This window comes from Bubalus bubalis, chromosome 14, assembly GCF_019923935.1.
Source record: "Bubalus bubalis isolate 160015118507 breed Murrah chromosome 14, NDDB_SH_1, whole genome shotgun sequence".
Classification (NCBI taxonomy): Eukaryota; Metazoa; Chordata; class Mammalia; order Artiodactyla; family Bovidae; genus Bubalus; species Bubalus bubalis.
The window spans coordinates 5,431,140-5,451,198 of NC_059170.1; the positions used below are offsets into that span (position 1 = coordinate 5,431,140).

Sequence of the window (20,059 nt, forward strand, 5' to 3'; positions counted from 1 at the left end):
AGCGTGACTTCCTTCACCCCGGGGACATCGCCAGCTCTTGAATGTCGCTCTTCTGTGAGTGGGTGTGTGTGTTTCTGTTCAAAAAGAAAAACACATGCTCATTATAGAAAATTCTGAGATCTATGAAGAAGGGAATTGAAACCCCAGCAAACCTGCCATCCTCAGAGAACCACCATTGACCCCCAGACCACATCCGTCCCTCCCCCATTGACCCCCAGAGCACATCCGTCCTTCTCTATGAAGGCAAAGTCGGAAAAAGATGAAGGAACATTTTTATGCATCCGCTCCTTTTCATATCAACTTGTGAACATCTGATTTATTTGTGAAAATTTTGATTGATTGATTGTAAATCAGGAGTCTTCCCTAGTGGTCCAGTGGCTAAGACTCCACGTTTTCAATTCAGGAAGCATGGTTCAATCCCTGGTCACGGAACTAGACCCCACATGCCGCAACTAAGACCCAGCACAACCAAATAAATAATTATTGAAAAAAGAGAGCGAGATGCTCATCAGGGAAACAACGATAACACTGAAGTGGAAAAGGTTAAAAATTATGTACAATAAAATGCCCTCCTCTTCTCCAGCACCTCAACCTACCCCCAGAGATGATCACTCTGGGTCGTGGGTACACATCTTACAGATCCTTCTTTTTCTTTTCTTTCTCTCCTTCCTTACTCAGTGAAAACTAACCACCCATGCATCTATTCATCTCATCATTCAAGAAATATTTAAAGTGCTTGTCAGACGTCAGACATTTGTCTTTCTCAGTCCACACGCTACCTACACAAAGTGTTAACTGTTCAGTGACATCCGACTCTTTGCGACCCCATGGGATTCTCCAGGCAAGAATTCTGGAGTGGGTAAGCCGTTCCCGTCTCCAGGGGATCTTCCCAACCCAGGGATAGAACCCAGGTCTCTTGCATTTCAAGCAGATTCTTTACCTTCTGAGCCACTCAGGAAGCCCCATCTGCACGTATCTATTTTAAAGATTGCATGGACATTTATAAAGCAGTTGCAGAGTTCTCAGGATGCCACATGGGCCCCTTGTGCTGGGCACTGGGGTTGTTTGCCGTGTCCCGCTCTTCTGCAAAGTGCGGGTGGAGTGCGTTTCTGTCCCTTTTATTTTAGGATTGGGCCAAGAGTTGAGCACGTTTGCTGATGTGCAAAGGGAGAGCTCGGAAGGGCAAGGACTCATCTAGGATCACAGAGTGAGGCCTCGATGGCACTCAGACCCACAGGGCAAGGACCGAGCTTCTTAGGAAACCCCCTGCCCAGCCCCAGGTCATTTCCCCAAGGTAAAAATGGGTTTCCTTGGGGGATTCCCGCCCCAAGCACCCACCTTAAGTGATACATGGTGCTCCTTTCTCCTTGCTGTTACCTTTTCAGCACCACTAAAATGTGTATTTCAGGCCATGTGCGCGTGTGTGTGCCCGGCCGTTGTGCTAACTCTTTGCAACCCCACGTACAGTAGCCCACCAGGTTTGTCTGTCCATGGGGTTTCCAGGCAAGAATACATGAGTGGGTTGCCATTTCTTCTTCTGGGGGATCTTCCTGACCCAGGGATTGAACCCATGTCTCCTGCATTGGCAGGCAGGTTCTTTACCACTGGGCCACCTGGGAAGCCCATTTAAGGCCATAGCACCAGCTGCTGCTGCTGCTAAGTTGATACAGTCGTGTCCAACTCTGTGCGACCCCATGGACGGCAGCCCACCAGGCTCCCCCGTCCCTGGGATTCTCCAGGCAAGAACACCAGAGTGGGTTGCCGTTTCCTTCTCCAATGCATGAAAGTGAAAAGTGAAAGTGAAGTCGCTCAGTCATGTCTGAATCTTAGTGACCCCATGGACTGCAGACCACCAGGCTCCTCTGTCCATGGGATTCTCCAGGCAAGAGTACTGGAGTGGGGTGCCACTGCCTTCTCTGATAGCACCAGCTAAATAGAGTCAGATTTGACAGCACCTGTTGCCCTCACCGCTTCCCTTGTGGCTCACCTGAGGCCCCTGCAGGTTGTCCCACAGCGGGGGAGGGGACACAAGACTTCACAGAAGGTCTTCAGCTCCGCTGGACCCTGCCTCCTGGCCACTCCAGGCTCCAGGCGACACAGGATGCACACAGGATGCCAGACCCTGGGAGTCAGGCCTCAGACTTCAATAAGGGCCAGGAGACACAAAAGAGCCAGCATCATTAGGATGATCCTCTATGTGACCTTTGAAAAATACTCTTTTGGAGCCTCAATTGCTCTATCTGTAAAATGGGCATAATAATAGCCAGTGTTTACAGAGGCCTTCCTCTATGCCAGGCCCCAGGCCAAGCAATTTATAAGTATTCATTCATTTAATCTGTTCAACAGCCTCCAGAAGGAGGGGCTGTTCTTCAGATGAGGAAACGGACACAGAGAGGTTGAGCAATATGCTCCAGGTCACACAGCAGGCAGGCCATGGAGGAGACGTGTGAACCTAGGCAGTCTGGCTCTAGAACCTTATACCTGTATGGCCTAGGGTTGTGCAAATGAAACCAGGTAACCTGTGCAAAACAGACAGTGAACTCTCATGAGATGTTTACTGGTGTTATTATTAGTGTTGTTGTTATTATTTGTCTGACTGGTTGCTCTTCGCCTCGCTGAGTCTTTATTTCCCTCAGTTGCTGAAAAGTCTAGACAAGGCCTGTCCTGGCCCCTCCCCATCCCAAACATCTCCCCATTGCATCCTTTCCTCGGCCTCATCTACACCCCCTCTAGGGGGCCGGCACTGCCAGCTTTGCTCCTACACAACTTCCCATGGGATCTTCCCAAAGAATATATCCACTCAGGCTTCTCCCCTGCTCAGACCCTCCCACGCCCTCATGAGTGAAGTGAAGTCGCTCAGTCGTGTCCGACTCTTTGCAACCCCATAGACTGTAGCCTATCAGGCTCTTCTGTCCATGGGATTTTCCAGGCAATAGTACTGGAGTGGATTGCCATTTCCTTCTCCAGAGGATCTTCCCAACCCAGGGCTCGAACCCGGGTCTCCCGCATTGTAGACAGACGCTTTACATGATAAGCCCCAAATTCCCTACCTGGCCCTGGCCCTAATCCCAGCAGACCCCTCCCTCCTGGCTCCTAGCCCCTCTCACACTTCTGAGGCCAAGGGAGGGCAGAGTTTTTGTGTAAAGACTTCTATTTTCCAAGAACCACAGAGACAAAAATCCAGCTCCCCAAATCTCCTCCCTAGTGTCCCGCTCCTCCAGGCCAGTTTTCCAACTCTCCCTCTGAGTTCGTTGGTTGAATAATAAAAAGTTCCCAGATCCATTCCAGGCCCTGAGAAAAACTCACCACACCCTTTGCTGTAATCACCTGTCAAGAGTTAAATTATGTCCCCCCTCCACCAAAAAAAAAAAAAGGGAGAGAGAGATGTTTAAGTCCCACCCACCCCAGACCTGTAAATATGACTTTATTTGGAAATAAGACTCTCCTCATGGCTCAGATGGTAAAGACTGCCTGCAATGCAGGAGACTCAGGTTCGGTCCCTGGAGAAGGGAGTGGCAACCCACTCCAGTACTCTTGCCTGGGAAATCCCACAGACAGATGAGCCTGGCAGGCTACAGTCTGGGGTCGCAGAATCGAACAGGACTGAGTGACTAACACTTTCACTTTCACTTCTTTATTAAGTGGATGTAATGAAACTAAGATGATGTCATACCGGGTTAGGGTGACACTCCAGTGACTGATGCCCTCAGAAGAAGGGGAGTGCCACACCCTCAAAGGAATAAAGGCATAGAAGTCCACATGACGAAGGAGGCAGAGATCATAGCCATGCAAGGAGCCAAGGAGCGCCAAGAATACCAGGAGCCTCCCTCTAGAAGCTGGAAGAGGCAAGGAAGGATATACTCCCTCTAGGGCCTTTGGGATTCCCTGGTGGCTAGTGATAAAGAACCTGCCTGTCAGTGCAGAAGACCTGGGTTTGATCCCTGGGTCGGGAAGATCCCCTGGAGGAGGAAATGGCAACCCACTCCAGTATTCTTCCCTGGGAAATCCCATTGCAAGAGGAGTCTTGTGGGCTATAGTCCGTGGGGTCGCAAAAGAGTCAGACTAAATAGCGAGAGCCTCTGGAGGTAGCATGGCCCAGGTGACACTTGAGTTTGGACTTCTAGCCTCTAGAACTGTGGCAGAATAAACTTCTGGGTTCCCCTTGGGCCCCGGCCATCACATACATTATGTGGGATCTTAATTTCCCAGCCAGGAAGTGCAGAGTCTTAACCACTGGACCACCGAGGAAGTCCCAAATTTCTATTCTTTTTAAACCACCCAATTTGTGGTAATTTTTTATGGCAGCCATGCATGCTCGGTCACTCAGATGTGTCCGACTCTTTGCAACCCCATGGGCCCTGCAGCCCACCAGGCTCCTCTATCCATGGGGTTCCCCAGGCAAGAATATTGGAGTGGGTTGCCATTTCCTCCTCCCAGGGGATCTTCTCCACCCAGGGATCAAACCCACCTCTCCTGTGTCTCCTGCACTGGCAGGGGGATTCTTTACCTCTGAGCCACCTGGGAACTGTACGGCAGCCATAGGAAACTAATATATCACCCAACTGTGGGTACGAAGAGTGGGTCTCAGGCCCAGGGTACCGAAGGAGGTTGCACCAAATAACCTCTTGCCAAGTGGGTGGTCCTGCCCTCAGGGAGCTCCTAGTCTGGAAATTTTCCTAGTCCTCAGGGACCACACAGCATACCCCACCTCACAGGGCCGTACGGAGACTGAACTCTCCTTTCCTGGTCCTAACCCACGCCCCCATCTACGCACACCTTTGGCTATCTACGTGGCTGGAGATGGATGTTGAGGTTTCTATTAACAGAAGACTCATTAAAGAACAGAATGGGACTGTCTATTCGAGACAGTCTGGACAGGCAAGTGTAGTAAGTAGAGACCCAGATTATGTTCCACTTCCATTTAAAAAGTTTTAATTACACCCACCCAAAGGGAGAAGGAACAAAATGACCACGATGATAAAAGAACGCAGCGTTTGGGATTTCCCTGGTGGTCCAATGAGTAAGACTCTGAGCTCCCAGCGCAGGGGGCATGGGTTCCATCCTTGGTCAGGGAACTGGACCTAACACACAGCAACTGAAGATCCCGCAGGCCACAACTGAGATTCGGCATGCCACATCAACGGTGGGGGATCCTGTGTGCCACAACCAAGACCCAGCACAGCAGAATGAACAAACACATAAAAATCGATACTAAAAAAAAATTGTTTTAAAAAGAAAATTATTTTAAAAATGTTCTTAAAAAGAAAAAAAATCAGGACGTCAATCCGAGCTCTGCCATCTGCTTGCTTTGTGACCCTGGACAAGTTACTTCACCTCTCTGGGTCTTGGTTTCCTTTTTCTCGAGTCTGTTGTGAAGGTTTAGGAGTCAGTCTATGCAAGGTACTCAGCACAGAGTCATAGAAGTGCCCATAAGGATGATGGCAATGATGTATTTCCGAGGGACACACACGTGTTCATCACTCGCTCAGCAAGGTCTCAATGGGTGTGCTCCTCCTGTGAGAGAGACTGGACAGTGAACAAAGCAGACACCGCTTCCACTTGCACGGAGCTGGTATTCTGGTGGGGGAGACACTCAGAACTGTGACGAGTGAAATATTTGGGTTAGTGCGATGACACACAGGGCGGGGGCTGGAATGCGAGGAGGAGCGGTGGGGCAGGGAGACCAGCTGTGCGGCTTCTCTGGGGGCTGAGTCTTCCTGACAGAGGAATAGCAAGTGCAAAGGCCCTGGGGTGGCCAAGGGTCCCTCATGGCTAGAAGGAGGGGGTGTGGGGGAGGGGAGGGTCTGGATGGTGCAGTCCCCCCTTGTGGGCCGAAGCGAGAGCTTTGGCTTTTCCTGTGAGTGAGATTGGAGCCATATGTGCATGTGAATATATGTGTTTATTTGTTTAACCTAGAAAGATGTCAACTAGGCACTTCACAGAGTCATGATGGAGAGAGTAAGGGCATCAGAGTGGGGTGTGTGGATCACACATCCCTTGAGCCTCATATCTACTCTTTTCATTTTTTTTTTTAAATGAAAGAATAAATCCCCATAACATTTGTGCAATTGACCATTTGAAATCAAAAAAGGGCAAGGACCCAGATCTCTTTCGCCGGAGCACGCCCCCATCCCAGCTCAAGGGACATCCATGAGAAAGCCACTGGATCACTAATGGGGCCCAGATGTGCCCAGAGGTGGCCCTGGCCCCAGACCTGCCTGCCTGGACACTCGTACGGAGTTCGGCTTTACAGCCAGTTTATTTCCTGGACTCGTTTTAAAGAAAAACCCAGGGGAGGATCTAAGGGCCTGGCCAGCCCCTTCTGTTCCCCACCCAAGCTCTCCCAACCCACAGCTCTGAGCTGCTGCCCAGAGGAGGGCAGTTCTTCCCTACAGTAGAAAGCCAACCAGTAAAAATAGAAGGAATGATGGAGCTAGAAAAATCGCCATTTGGCAACCACCATACTAATAATTGATTTAGGTAGAAATCACCAGCAAGGGCTAAACCTCTTGGGAGGAAGCTTGAGGAGAGTAACAGGATATTCACATGGTCCTGGAATGTCTCCCCGCAAGATACAAATTAAATACAAAAAGGGAGAAAGAGGAACTTTATCCACCTTAACCCAGTGGTCAAAAGTGACGTCACCAGGAATGGGACAGGCTGACGTCACGTGCCGCGTGATAACTTGCCCTGGGAAGGGCACGGCCGGACTGCTGTGGTTCTGCCCGAAGCGCACAGCCCAGATTTTAACCACGGGGAAGCATCAGGAAAGTCCAAACTGGGGGACATTCCATGAAAAGACCTGGCCTGAACTCTTCAAAAATGTCAGTCACAAAAGACCAAGGAAGGAGTTGTTCCAGAATAAAAGAGACTGAAGAGACAAGACAAGGAAACTTAACGGGTGGTCTGGATCGCTCCCCACCCCCACCCACCAAAGCGCTACGAGAACATCACCAGGACAGTTGGGGAAGCTTGATTGTGGCCGTGGATTGAATAATAGCGTTGCACCAATGCTGAGTTTCCCAATTTTGATCATTAAACTGTGGTCATAGGAAAGAATGTTCCTGTCCTTAAGAAATATCCACTTACATAGTTAGTGGCAAGAGGGCATCGTTTCTACTGCTTCCTCTCAAATGGTTAAAAAAAAAAGTGGGAATGTGTACCTGTGTAGACAGACAGAGAAAATGCAAACTTGATAAGACGTTTTTCTGAAGAATCGCATGGAAAGATTCCAGTTTATTGTACTTTCCTTGCAACTTTTCTGTCAGGTTGAAATTATTTCAAAATAAAAAGTTTTAAAGAAATCTGAAACACCTGTCTCCCTTCTCTCTCCTAATAGTCTCTATCCGCCCCATTTCACCCCTATAGCCCCCTAGAGACCCAGGCTTTGATTGCTTTATTATAAATCCTCCCCGAGCTTCTGTAGGCAAATACAAACAAGAATGCAGACCATGCTCAGTTCCACCCTTCTTCCCACAAAAAGGAGCATGGTCTGCATGTAATTTTTTTCCCTCAGCTAAATGTGGTTGAGTGGGGGCGGGTCCACATCAGGACAGAAGAACCGTCAACTGTTTGATCCCCACTCCGGCCACCCGGTCCAACATCTTTAAAAAAAACCCCTAGGAACTCGCACCCACCAGCACTCAGGTATGCCTGGCACAGGCCTGGAGGCCCAGCCGTCACATATTCTTGAACCCAACCTTCCCCGAGGCCTCCACCCCTCTGGGCCGGCTCAGTGTCATCCCTCTTGCCTTGGGCCTTTCCCTGGCTCCCAGCTCTTGTTTCTTTCCTCTTCTGACTTGGCTAACTCCATTCTCCACCAGGATGGGAGGAATCGGTGTAAAAGAAAAGCAGGCCTCAGGACTCCTCCGCTTAAAAGCCTCTGTGCCTGCCCTGGGGCTCAACTGGAGTCTGATTCCTCCTTGCCACCCACACAAGCGCTGCAGGACATGGACCCTCTCATCAACCCCACCGGGTCCCCCCCAGCCCCTCTCAGCAGGGGGACAAGCTCATTCCAGCCTCGGAGCCTCTGCACTTGCTGCCTCCTCCAGGTCTCCACTGGAACGGGCTCTGGGCTCTGGCTCTCTGGGCCTTATCAGAGGGCGCCCCACCCCATCGCTCTGAAGCACATGCTCTCTTTAATTCCATCTTGGCAGGTCACTGTAGGAAAGCAGCTTGTTTATTTAGTCACTTGTTTGTTTTCTGTCTCCCCCGCTAAAACATGAGTTCCCTGAGCCCAAGGACTGTCCATCTGTTCAGGGCTGTAACCCCGGGGCCTCGAACACGCGGGTCTCACCCAAACCGACTGCATGGACATCCTTTTCTCTCGGGGGAGGAAAGCACTATCATCACCCTATTTCAGAGGCAGAAACTAGAGTGAGTGTCCAGGGGTCTGAGAGGCGGAGAGCTTTGCTCCAGGGCCTGCGAGCCAAGGGTGCGTGAGCCTGGTTCTTGACTCCCGGGATAAGGGGAGTCTGGTGCACCCTGGTTGAATGCAGGCTGGGGGTTCCCATGAGGCCCACGCCTCGGGGAGTGTGTGAGAACGGTTCTTCATCCCCCACGTCAGCACCTACTGTGGGTAGGTGGACGACCCCCAGGGACCTGGGACACAGTAGGCCCTCAGCACATTGATGCCCACCCCTCACCCACCCCCAACTCCCTGACTTCCCTTCAGGGAGGCCAGCTACAATTTGGCGATTGTTAGAGAACTTTTTTTTTTTTTCTTTTGGGAGGAAAGCTGCAAGTCATTAAGGGCTGCTCCCGGCCTGCGGGTCACCATTTCCTGTTTAGAAGAAAGAATCATCTCTCCTTTGGAACACGAAGCTCCCCCACCCCCGGCCTGGCTCTGGGGCTCCGGGGCGCCTGCAACGCCCGCCCCGCTCAGCTCCCTGCAGGAAACTGGCACCTTCAGTACCTTTTGTGCTCAAAAAGGACACTCATTTTCTCCCGGCCCCAGGAGGGCCCCAGAGGTGAGGTCACCGTGCGAGCCAGTGGGGAGTGAATTATCTCAGTCCCGGGACGCAGCGCTGACCGCCTTCCCGTTCTGTCCTCGAGCAGGAAGTAGAATGACCCCTACCCTTTGGCCCGGCTTCTCACCCTCCCGGCTCCAGCCAGCCAATTTCCTCGCATCAAAGGCCATTTGGTACCCAGCAGCCAGACGGAGGTGTGGGCCTGCCAGGGAGGCCAGAGCGGGCCCGGAGCCCTTGGAAACAGGAAGGACATCCTCTGTCCCTCCTGGCTCACCGCATTCCACTCTCATCTGGAGCAGCAGCCGCGCCCTCTCCAGAAGACCTGCCGGGCTGGGGAAGGCCCCACAGCAGGCCTGCTTGATAAGACCTGGGAGCCAGCTTCCTTCCCCGTGAGCCTGGTCGGCTTGAGAACAAGAGGGCCACAGAGAGGATAAGGACCCTGCGTGCACAGCCCTACCGCCCACCGGCCCGCAGGTGTTTCCCGACCTCCGCATCGGACAGGACGTCCACGCTCCGAGGAAAACCCACCTGCACAAACAAGGTCCCCCGGCAAACCCAGAGGACCAAAGCCAAGACTGTGGGCGTCCGGAGCACTCGAGCTCCCTGCATCCCTGCCCCATCCTTCCTCCCCGAAGGCCCTTGAAAACACTCCTGCGGCGGTAAAACCAGGTAGACTTTTTATATATAAATTATATATAATTTATAAAACCAGGTAGACTTTTTATATATAAATTAACCACTTTATTGAATATCAATAAACCGTACATATAACTATACAAAACGTTTCCTTAGTACAAAATGTCGCTTGCGATATAAATACCAGTGTACCTTTAAAAAATTGTAAACATCTTCCTCCCAGGCCCACCTGTTGGGCCCCGAAAATAGTTCTGGGAGACACAGTGGTGGGGCCAGAGCGCCCCACTCGGGCCCCCGACAAGGGAAGGCAATTATTCACAGTCCCTTTGGAGACATTGTTAAATTGCCTGTGAAACAGGTGCCACCATGACACACAGGAGGCTGAAATAGCTGCCCAGGCCCGGGGGCATCCTGGGGTCCAGACGCGGTCCTCGCGTCAGGGGGCACCACTGCGGGGCACCTGGGGGTGGCCGCTTGCATAGTGAGGCACTCCTCCTGGAGGGGCAGCCTGGGGGTCCCTGGGGGGCAGGCTGGGGCCCCCTGAGCGGGGCGGGAACTTCTCCTCAGTCTGCCGGCTCTTGTCCCCGAGCTCCGAGCAGCTGCACCCAAACAGCTCTGGAGTCACAGAGCCGAGCAGAAAGGCCAGCTCCACGGACGTTGGGAGCAGCGGCTGCCAGGAAGAGTCCCTGCGGCAAGCCACCCCCCCCAACAGGAAGCGCCCCCGCCCCTCTGAGCCTGGCAAGGCATCCAGAAGACCAGGAAACAGTCCCCAGGGTCCAGCCCGATGGTGAAGCTCACGAGGGGATTCTGTGGCAGTGACTAGGAGGCAGGGTCCTCCCTTCTGGAGCGGGGGGAGGCCCCTCTGGGCTGCAGGGAAGGCCCAGAGAGGCGGAAGGAGCCTCGAGAGTCAGCGCGGCCCCCCGGAGCAGCCCGACTCTTGGTGCTTGTGGAGCAGGGACATTCGGGAGAAGGTTCTGGAGCATGTCTTGCACTGGTACTTCTTGACATCCGAGTGGGTCTGGAGGTGGGCCCGAAGGTTGGAGCGGTCGGCAAAGGCACGGCTGCAGTGGGGGCAGGAGAAGGGCTTCTCGCCTGGGGAGAGACGACAGGAGGGGTTGGTGGAGACGCAGTCACTCGGGAGAACAGCTGATGTCTGCTGACATCCCCAGCCACCCCAGCCTCTGCCACCCAGCTCACCCCAACCTTGAAGGGCTCCCGTGATCCAGAGGCCTGGATTCGGCAGGGAGCGCTGCCGCTTCCCACCGTGTGGCCCTGAGCAAGTCAGCGGGCTTCTCTGAGCCTCCGTTTGCTCATCTGTAAAATGGAGCTGTTCAGCCCCCACACACAGGGGTTGGTAATTGAGAGAAGGCTGAATCAAATACTTTTCCTGCCTTGCCGGCAGACGTGCTCAACAATGACGCGGCAGTGACGGCCGTGTTTGCCAACCGCTTTGTGCCAGGGACGGTGGAAGCACTTCCCACTATCTCATTGAACCCCACCTTCGTCCTGAGTTTAGGGACGCAGAAACTGAGGCACAGGGAATACGCAGGGTTTCAGCAAGAACCAAGCAGCCCGACTCCAGCGCCCTTGGTTTTAACCACTACAGAGACTGCCTCTTAGTTAAGGAGGCTGAAATGGGTGTTTCTTATTATCACCCCTGTACTGCCTTCCTAAAGTCAGCCTAAACCCCCCCCTCTCCCCTCCCCCGGTCACTCCTTTTCACTGCTTCCCCATCACTGGGATCACACTCAAGAAAGTGTCAAGTCTGTCTGTACCCCCATCAGAGAGCCTCACGAAGGCAGGAACCTCCCCACCCTGAATCCATTCCACGCTTCCAACCCAAGGCCTAGAACCCCCAAGAGGCTACAGAAATCTTTTCACCTTGTGACTTTTTAAAAAAGAATCCCACCTGAGGCCCTCTTGCCACCTGGCTGCCCAGGCTGTATTGGGAAGAGCCTGCACTCAGGGCTGGATACACAGTAGGAGCTTTAAGTGCTTGGACAGCAAATCTTTTTCAATAATAAAAAAAAAAAAGGTCTCAGAAGAGCCTGACTCCTCAGTCACCACCAGACGACACCATTCACCAGTTTTTCATAATTCCTGCCCCAATCAAGAGACTATAATTCACATTCCAGAAACCTTACAGCAATGCTGTTTCGCTTTTCCTTGGGGCTGCGTTTCCCAAATAAAGCCAGAAGAGTAACTCATTAAATAAATACTAATCAAGCCTCTAACTCCACCCAGGCACTGTTCTATAATACTGAATATTCTTTTCCCAGAAACACATTCTCCTCTCCTCCCATTCCCCTGTGTCCCTAGGCCAAGGCCCCCTAGTTAAATCCCGGTGCTGGAAATAAATGAATGCCAGCAGCTCTCGTGGGTGCCTGGGGGCACTGCACGGTGATGGGTGGGTGGGGTCCAGAAGCCAGGTGCCTGCAGCCCACAGGGGAGCCGGATCACAGGGCAGGGACACCAGGAACTGGGCCACCAGCAGAGCGGGGCCAGGGCCAGAGGACTGGGGAAGGGACGCCTGTGTAACCTGCTTTGCCATGACTAGAGCGCCTCTGCATAGGAGGCCCGAAGGGTCTGATGACTGAGTCCTACAAGTTCTTCCTCATTCACACCCTGCTCTGAAAACTCAGGGCCTGGGCTCTGCAGACCTGGAAAAGCGGATGAGGTGCCTGGGTTCCCTGCTTCTTGCCTGCCTCAGGCGAGGCGCAGGAGCCCTGACTCCGGCCTATAAAGCTGGGACTTGGGCAAGTGGCGGCCTTCTCTGCGCCTCCGTTTGCTCACCGCTGAGACGGGGTCAGGATGGCCGCTCAGGGTGGCTGCTGGACTGACTGCCGCGACACAGGTGATGAGAGAGGCCCGGAGCGCGTGCCTTCCCGCCTCCGGCGCTCATCAAACGTTATCTTTATGTTACGTGTGATTAGACACGAACCTGGACAAAGGGGCCGGCTGGATGGGATGGGTGGAGGTCTGTGTGCAGAAGCGGGAGGCCCCGCAGGCCTCCACCCCCCCACCCTGGCCCAGCCACATCTCTCTGGTGCTCCTGGAGTGTGAAATGGGCACCAGGCCGGCGGGGACAAAGGCCGCCGAGGGGGGCAGTGTACATGCGATACTCCCTGGATTAAAGGGGCCTGACACGCTGCGGGCCGGCAGCTGCGGCCGGAACAGGTGCTGGGCACCACTGCCCCGCACACCTGCTCCAGCCCCCAGCCCCCGCCCCCCGGGCGCACCATTAAGACGCACAATGGGAGGCGAGGAGGATGGCGCTGGTGCATTTCAACAGGCTTTGTGTGTCTGGGCCATGCCTTTACATGAAAATAATGTCTGAACGGGAAGGGAGAGGAGCTGGGAGGCTGAGGGGAGCATCGCAGGGCTTCCACTGCCCCCAAATAGAGACCCCGTCGCTGGGCAGCCACCGAGGACACAGGCCAGGCAGTTGGGCCTTTACATGTTAAAATCAGGGCTTTTGTGCACCAAGGACGAAACTGCAGACACGGGCTGCAAGCTCTAGAGGTTGCCTGCCTCCGCCCCCACCTCCCAACCAGGAGGAATGGCATCAATAGTGCCTGCAAAATGCCAGGCTTCACACACCGCCTCACTGACCCTCACAGCTCACAGGTCAGCCCCTGGGCCAGGAAATGCCAGAACTGAGTCTCCAACCTGGCCAGCCTGACCCCCAAAACCAACAGTCATGACCCTTGAACCCTCCCTCTGAAGAGCAGCCCCAAGCAGAGAGGCCTCCCCCATTCACGCTCTGAAAAGGTGGAGTGGATACCTTTTCTGCACTTCTGGAAAGCTAAAGGCTAGGACAGGTTCTATCTCACAAGTTTCTACACATTTAGCATTACAGTCTTTGAAATGCCAAGACCTAATTGTTTTCTGCCGGCAAAGGAGTTTCTGGGCCTGCATGATGGGATTAAGTTTATCTGTTCAGCAGTGAGTGGGGGTGGGGAAAGCAGGTCTGAGAACCATCATGATACTATAACAAGTCATTATCAAGTGATGAGGCAGCCACTGAACCTAGACTGCCTCCTCTACAATACTGCCGTAACTCACTCTGTATGATTAAGTTATAATCAGAGAGGCTGAGAGAGTTAAATCCCGTACTCAAAGACACACGGCTTGGGAGCAGAACAAATACCAACGATGATTTTTGTGCCTGCGGGTCGTGTCTCAAGCATTTTCCCAGGTACTTTCTGTCCCAGGTGTCTCGTTTAACTGTCACTAAAACCTCACAAGGTGTTTTTATGCTCATTTCACAGATGAGGATACAGAGGCTAAGGGAGGTGAAACGCCAGCCCCAAGTCTGGGGAGGATCCCAAAGCAGGATTCAGAGCGGAGGCAGGTGGGCAGGCTGACAACATCCTGTCTGGCCAGGGTGGGGGTGGGGGTGGGCTAGGGGAGGGTGGAGCAGGGTGGGCCCCTTCACACCTGGCCCCAACAGCAAGGTGTTGTTTATACCTTTCCCATATCCAGCTCCAACCCATTTGGCTGAGAGGAACTGAGCCTGCTGAGGGACATGTAAAAGTTATCTACTCAGCCCGAGTGCTTAGCTGATGAAGGATGGCATATTTCTGCCAAACTTCAGAGCCAGGCCCCCCCCGAACTCAAGCTAGGCGTCAGGAGATGGCGGGGGCCTCGGTTCCCACAATCTGAAAGTAACAGCAAAGCCCATCTTACAAGCGCTGGCAGGGAAGGCAGGGAGAATGGGGGCCAGGGGGAGGGACTCACCAGTGTGGGTCCGGACGTGGCCCTGCAGCAGCCAGGGCCTGGAGAAGGCCTTCCCGCAGGTGCTACAGACACAGGGCAGCGTGTGGCTCCGGATGTGCATCTTGAGGGCACCCAGGCTGATATACTCCTTGTTGCAGTATTTGCAGTTGAAGGCCTTGCGAGACTGGGGGTCCTTGGCCACGGAGAGCCCGGTCAGCTGCTTGGGCAACTGGCCCAAGCCTGGGAAGGCAGCATAGCCCTCAGCCTCCAAGGAGGAGGCTGAAGTGGACGAGAAGGACGAAGGGGCCGGCGAGGGTGGGCTGGGGGGCTGGGAGCCTTTCCCGCTGTCCTCGTCGGACAGAGAGGTCAGCTCGCCAGCCTTGGGGATCTCCTGGGGCAGGAGAGAAGCCCAGCTGATGGGCTGGGCTTGGGGCGCCAAGAGAGAGTCCCAGATGAGTGTCGGCAAGGAGGCGGTGGGATTGAGGACCTCGGGCGGCGGGATGGCTGCCAGCAGGTGGGCCTGGTCGTAGGGCTGCTGGAAAGTGAGCTCTGAGCAGGGGACAGAGAAGAAGGCAAGGTCAGGCGTGAGCTCAGTCAGCCAGCAGACATCAGCCTGATGTGGGCCAGGGGCTGAACGGGGCTAGCACTCAGGGCTTATCAGATGAATACCAGATTCACTACTAGGGCCGGCAGGCAGTCTGAGCCCCTCTTCACCCAGGTCACCTGGTTCTCCCACTTCAACCTCCAGCTCTTCCGGAAGAATCCCCCTTCCCTAGCTCCGACTCAAGGGGGTCATTTCCAGGTCTCCAAGCTCCCAAGCACCCAGCTTGAGGCCAGCCCCCAACATCCTGGCCCCTCATCTCAGCTGCCAAGGCACCACACCCCTGTCCCAGGCCCCCTTCCATACACATTTCTTCTCCCACACCCTCCCCCAAATCCTCTGGACTCTTTTGGAGCCCTCGGCCCGGCGTCTGTCCAGATAGAAGCCTCCTCTTCTCACTTTTGGGAGGGGCGCCCCTCTTCTCTGCGGCTGGTTTCAGTTTCCTCAGCCCAAGACCACCGCCCTCCAAAAACCCTCTCCACATCTCCCGGACCCACCTGACCCGAGCTTATTCGCACCCAGGCTGTATTCTTTGACTCGACTCTGGCCCCTCGACTTCGTCCCCAAGCCCCCTGCTCCTCCAAGTGCTCTCCTCATGCAGCCTTCGCCTGCCTCCCCCAAACTCCCCAGGGGTCACCCGGTCCCCTCACCTGGAGAAGAGTCGTGCAGTTCACTGTAATTGGGTCTCCGGCGGGAGCCCGCAGACTTCCTGACGAGGAAAGAGCGCGGCATGGTGGCCGAAGCAGCTGGGGGTGGGGGGCGTCGCGCCGGGTCGCGCCGGGACCGCAAAACCCTCCACCCGCGACGCCGTGCAGCTGCGCTGTGAGTGGAGACCGGCCGCCGACTCCCTTAAGTACGCCAGTCGCGGGTAGGCGTGGCCCGTCCCGGTCACGCCCCTTTGTCACCTCCGCGCCAATCGAGACGCGCCTTCGCCAGAGGCCCCGCCCCGAGCAGGTGCGCCGGGGGCTGGCGGGGCTCGCGCCGCGTGGCGCTGGGAGCTGGGCGGGGCCGCGCGGACGCCGGGCCTCGGGCGCGTGCATGGGCGCCCGGCGGCGGGCTGCCGGGGGCGGGGCGCTGGGAACCCCTGGACGAGGCGGGACCCCTCTTCGGGACTCGGGCGCCCAGGCCGGCTCGGCGCGGCACGCTCTCCCGCCTCTGGCGCCCTCTGGCGCCGCGCGCCGCGGGTCTGGGCACCTGACTTTCGGAGACCGCCACCGCCTCGGGTGTCGGAACGGGGCGGTGGGTGCCTTCGCCCGTAGGGTGCCTCGCAGAGAGCGTGGGATTGACCAGGGGCAGCACACAGTTCGGGGGCGGAGAGAAGCAATAGATCCCTCCACGTGGCTGCTGACAGTGGGCAATGCCACGGCCTTTTTATTTTTATTTTTTTGCAAAGCAAACGGGCATCAGCTAGAAAAACGCACATACTGACTGTGTGCCCACTAACGAACCAGGCACCCCTCCCAGTGCTGGGGGGGGATACAACTCTGAACAAAACACTCGGGGTCTCTGCTGAAGGGTCGCTCGCCCAGTCAAGTGGAGGAGACAGGCGAAGTCAACAGGCAATTTCAATGCAAAGGGAAGTGTATTTCGATGGGTGGGGGGGTGGGGACCACAGGGCACTGTGACAGTCAAGAGGCGGGTCACTTGACCAAGGGTCGGGGCAACTTCCCAGAGGAAGTGAAAATGCCGAGGAGAAAGGCCTGAGGTTAGAGGCAGTAACCATCTGAGCCATTGAGAGCCTCTCTCAGGATGGGGGTGGGGTGGGCAGGGTGGCGGGGTCAGGGCCTGGAGGAGTCTGGACTTTGCCCCAGGGGCACTGGAGAGCTGAGGAGGGACCTGTTTGGAGTTTGGTTGAGAAAGATTACTCTGGGCAGGTGGGAGAAAGAAGTGGGGAAGGGCGGAGCTCAGGTAGTTGCCTCACTCATCTGGGGTCATCGATACTGTGTCTAAAGGACCTGAGGCTAGGCTCCACCGGGGGTCACTGACTGATTCAGCTTTGGGCTGGGCCCAGGGGAGGGACAGACTTCACCCCCAGCTCTCCTCTGAGCCCACCAACTGTGAGGGCCATGCCTGTCCTGGACTGGGGATTGGGCACAGGCCTAAATCCGCAGGTCTCTCCAACTCGTTTCCACCTGTGAAAACCTGTTAAGACCCTCCACTCACCACCTAGCATGAGAGCAGGGACAATTGTCTGGATCCTTAGGTGCTGTGAACAAAACAATCATCCTTTCCCTGTTCTAGCTGGGGAGGGTGGGGGGAGGCGGGGGAGACAGGCCACGCACAGTCACTACAAAGAATATGGCCTCCTGTCTGTTCACTTCCCATCGTGATTTTCCACCTACATCCAGAGGGAGGAGTAACGCCGTGTCCCTTTGCTCCAAACCTCCTGTGTCCCTATCTCACTCAGAGCAGAAGTCGAATTCTTCACCACCGCCCTCCACCTGCTGACCTGACCTCTGCTGCACTTATCTTGAGCCGCTCTGCCCCTCCCCCTGCACAACTATCCACCGCCTTCTTTCTGTTCCTCCATATCCCAGCCCTTGGCACCTGCCGTTCATCTTCCCTGACCCCCCAAAATCTCTCTTCCGCAGGATCTTTACCAGAGAGTCTCTTTCTGTCTTTGTTTCAGCAGGAACTTCGCAACTGTTCAGCCTCATTAGTAAGGAGAGAAATGCAAATTAAAACCACAATGAGATACTATTTCACGCCCATCAGAAAGATAAAAAGTTAAAATTTGGTCATAGCAAGTGTTGAGGATGTGAGGGCAGGAGGACTTTGGTTCCATGCGGGCGAGAGTGTCATGGGTATGAGCCACTTTGGAAAAGTTTAGCATCAGCGAACAACAGGTGACTCTCCTAGCATTCTACTCTCAGGCCTGCTGCATCCCAGAGGTTCTTAGCCCTGGCGGCAGATCCCCCCAGGGAACACCAAAGCCTGGGCCCCACCCTTGCAGCCGTTCTGATTCAATCACTCTGGGTGGGACCCTCTGGTAGTAGCATTTTTGAAAACTCCTCAGGTGATTCTAGTGAGCAGCCAAGGTTGAGAACTGCTGCCCAGCTTTAATCCCAGAAGAAATGAGAATATTTCTTGCACCCTCGTTCATAATATGGAAAAAACAAAAACAAAAAAAACTGGAAACAACCCAAATGTTTATCAACAGTAGAAAGGATTAATAAACTGTAATTAATAAATTACAATCATATAATGGGATACTATACAGTGAGAAAAACAAACTAAAACTCCATGCAACAACAGGGATAAATCTAAAAAACATGGTGTTAAGCAAAAAGAACCAACTCAAATACAGTTAGTTGGATTTACACAGGTTCAAAAGCAGGTAAAGGAAACCCTTTATTGTCTAGGAATGTATAAGGAGGTGGTAAAACTATAAAGAAAAGCAAGGAAATATTTACTGCAAAATTCTGGAGGGTGGTTAGTTGGGGGCCAAGGTGCTTCTAGAGAGGTTTTGATGTTTTGGGATTTTTTTTTTTTTGAGGAGGTTAAAACATTTTTTAATTGGAGTTGCTTTACCATGTAACAGCAAAGTAAATCAACCAGAAACATACAGATATCCCTCTTCCTTGGATTTCCTTCCCACTGAGGTCACCACAGAGCACTGAATAGAGTTCCCTGGTTCTCATTACTGGCTATCTATTTTATACATAGATATTTTATACATATGAATGTCAACCCCAATCTCCAAATCCATCCCAGATAATGTTCTATTTTAAGCACAGAAAGATGTTATTATTAGTCTTGAAACTGTACAATAGGCCATTTAGACACTCTTGCTAAGAATGATATATTTAACACATATTTTAAGTCACCTGAAGGGAAGCATCTCTGATGATCCTAGCCAAGGTAGGATCCTGCCTTACAACGTATCTTTTTTCTTCCATTGCCTGCATGCTCCGTCATGTTGGATTCTCTGCAACCCCATGGAGTAGTCGGCCAGGCTTCTCTGTCCATGGGATTTCCCAGGTAGAGTGGGTTGCCATTTCCTCCTCCAGGGGATCTTCCCCACCCAAGGATGGAACCTATGTCTCCTGCACTGGCAGGTGGATTCTTGACCACAGAGTCACCTGCGAAGCCCTTTAATTCCATTTACCCCATTCGATTTTCTTCAAAGCACTTAGTAGGGTCTCAAACAAGTGTTTGGTGAATGATTACTGGCTGGACCTCTCCTAGTCACCCTGTGCAAGTCGCTCAGCCTCTCTGAGCCTCAGTTTCCTCATCTGTACAAGGAGAGCGTCCTGTCTCCCTGCGATGCCGGATGGGTAGTGGCCGGAGGTGGCTGGTCCTCGAATGCCATTGCCTGGGCCTCCTGCTCTCCCTTTAGCTGCGGGCGGACACCCGCGTCCTGGAGGAGGTGTAACGTGCTGGTGGCGGGGCCTTTCTCCATCTGGGCAGTCCCTTCCCTTCCGATTGAACTATCCGGGCGCTTTATCCTGCCGGTTCGCCCACACACCCCTCCCTCCCAGAGACGGCGACGTGGGAGGGGGGCTTTGGGCGAGGCGAGGCCCAGGGGCTGCAGGTCAGCTCCCGGGGGTGCGGTCCCGGCCGACACTTTGGATGCCGCGGCGTCAGGTCCTCCCGGAAATGGACCGGCTCTGCCCGCTCTCCCCACCTACCCCGCGCCCTCGCGCCGCGGCCCTGCGGCGCCCTCTGCTGGCTGTCATGTGGGGCTGGACGCGCACGCCGTGGGTGGGGATGAAAACTGGTCCAGCTGCCTTGAAGAGTAGTTTGGGGACATCTCCCAGCGCCAGGACGAGGTGGCCGAGTGGTTAAGGCGATGGACTGCTAATCCATTGTGCTTTGCACGCGTGGGTTCGAATCCCATCCTCGTCGGCCTGTAGTTTCCACGCCCTGACTTCAGCTGTGGCTTCCCAAGTGGTGCTTGTGGTTTTTAACAGGAAAAAAAAAAAATCCTCTTCTGCCAATGCAGGAGACACGGATTCCATCAGGAAAATCCCCTGGAGGAGGGCCTGGCAACCCACTCTAGTATTCTTGCCTGGAGAATCTGTTACCCTCAGCAAAGGCAATTATTTTTACCAGCGTCTTGTATGACCTTCCAGAGAGAGTCTGTATAGAGACAAGGAGATATATATATTTGTGGATGTTAATATGTACACTC

At 54.1% G+C, this 20,059-nt stretch overlaps 1 protein-coding gene and 1 non-coding gene across 2 annotated transcripts; one reads left to right on the plus strand and one right to left on the minus strand.

Moving 5' to 3' along the window:
- Positions 1-9,687: 9,687 nt before the first annotated feature.
- Positions 9,688-15,763, minus strand: SNAI1 (snail family transcriptional repressor 1). The gene is made up of 3 exons (XM_006048335.3): positions 15,576-15,763; positions 14,346-14,873; positions 9,688-10,697 (listed from the first exon to the last, which is right to left on the minus strand). Exons 1-3 carry the CDS (start codon positions 15,655-15,657, stop codon positions 10,513-10,515), a joined length of 795 nt encoding a protein of 264 aa, XP_006048397.1. The 5' UTR covers positions 15,658-15,763; the 3' UTR covers positions 9,688-10,512.
- A 3,928-nt stretch (positions 15,764-19,691) lies between these two features.
- Positions 19,692-19,773, plus strand: TRNAS-GCU. Its single transcript has one exon. It is a non-coding gene; the product is annotated as a tRNA-Ser (tRNA).
- The last annotated feature ends 286 nt before the right edge of the window (positions 19,774-20,059 follow it).

Coding starts and splice junctions, on each gene's coding strand:
- SNAI1 (XM_006048335.3), bottom strand. CDS start 15,657: ATGCCGCGCTCTTTCCTCGTCAGGAAGTCTGCGGGCTCCCGCCGGAGA. Junction 14,874..15,575: donor ACTGCACGACTCTTCTCCAG/GTGAGGGGACCG, acceptor TCCCCTGCTCAG/AGCTCACTTTCCAGCAGCCC. Junction 10,698..14,345: donor CCACGTCCGGACCCACACTG/GTGAGTCCCTCC, acceptor GTCTCTCCCCAG/GCGAGAAGCCCTTCTCCTGC.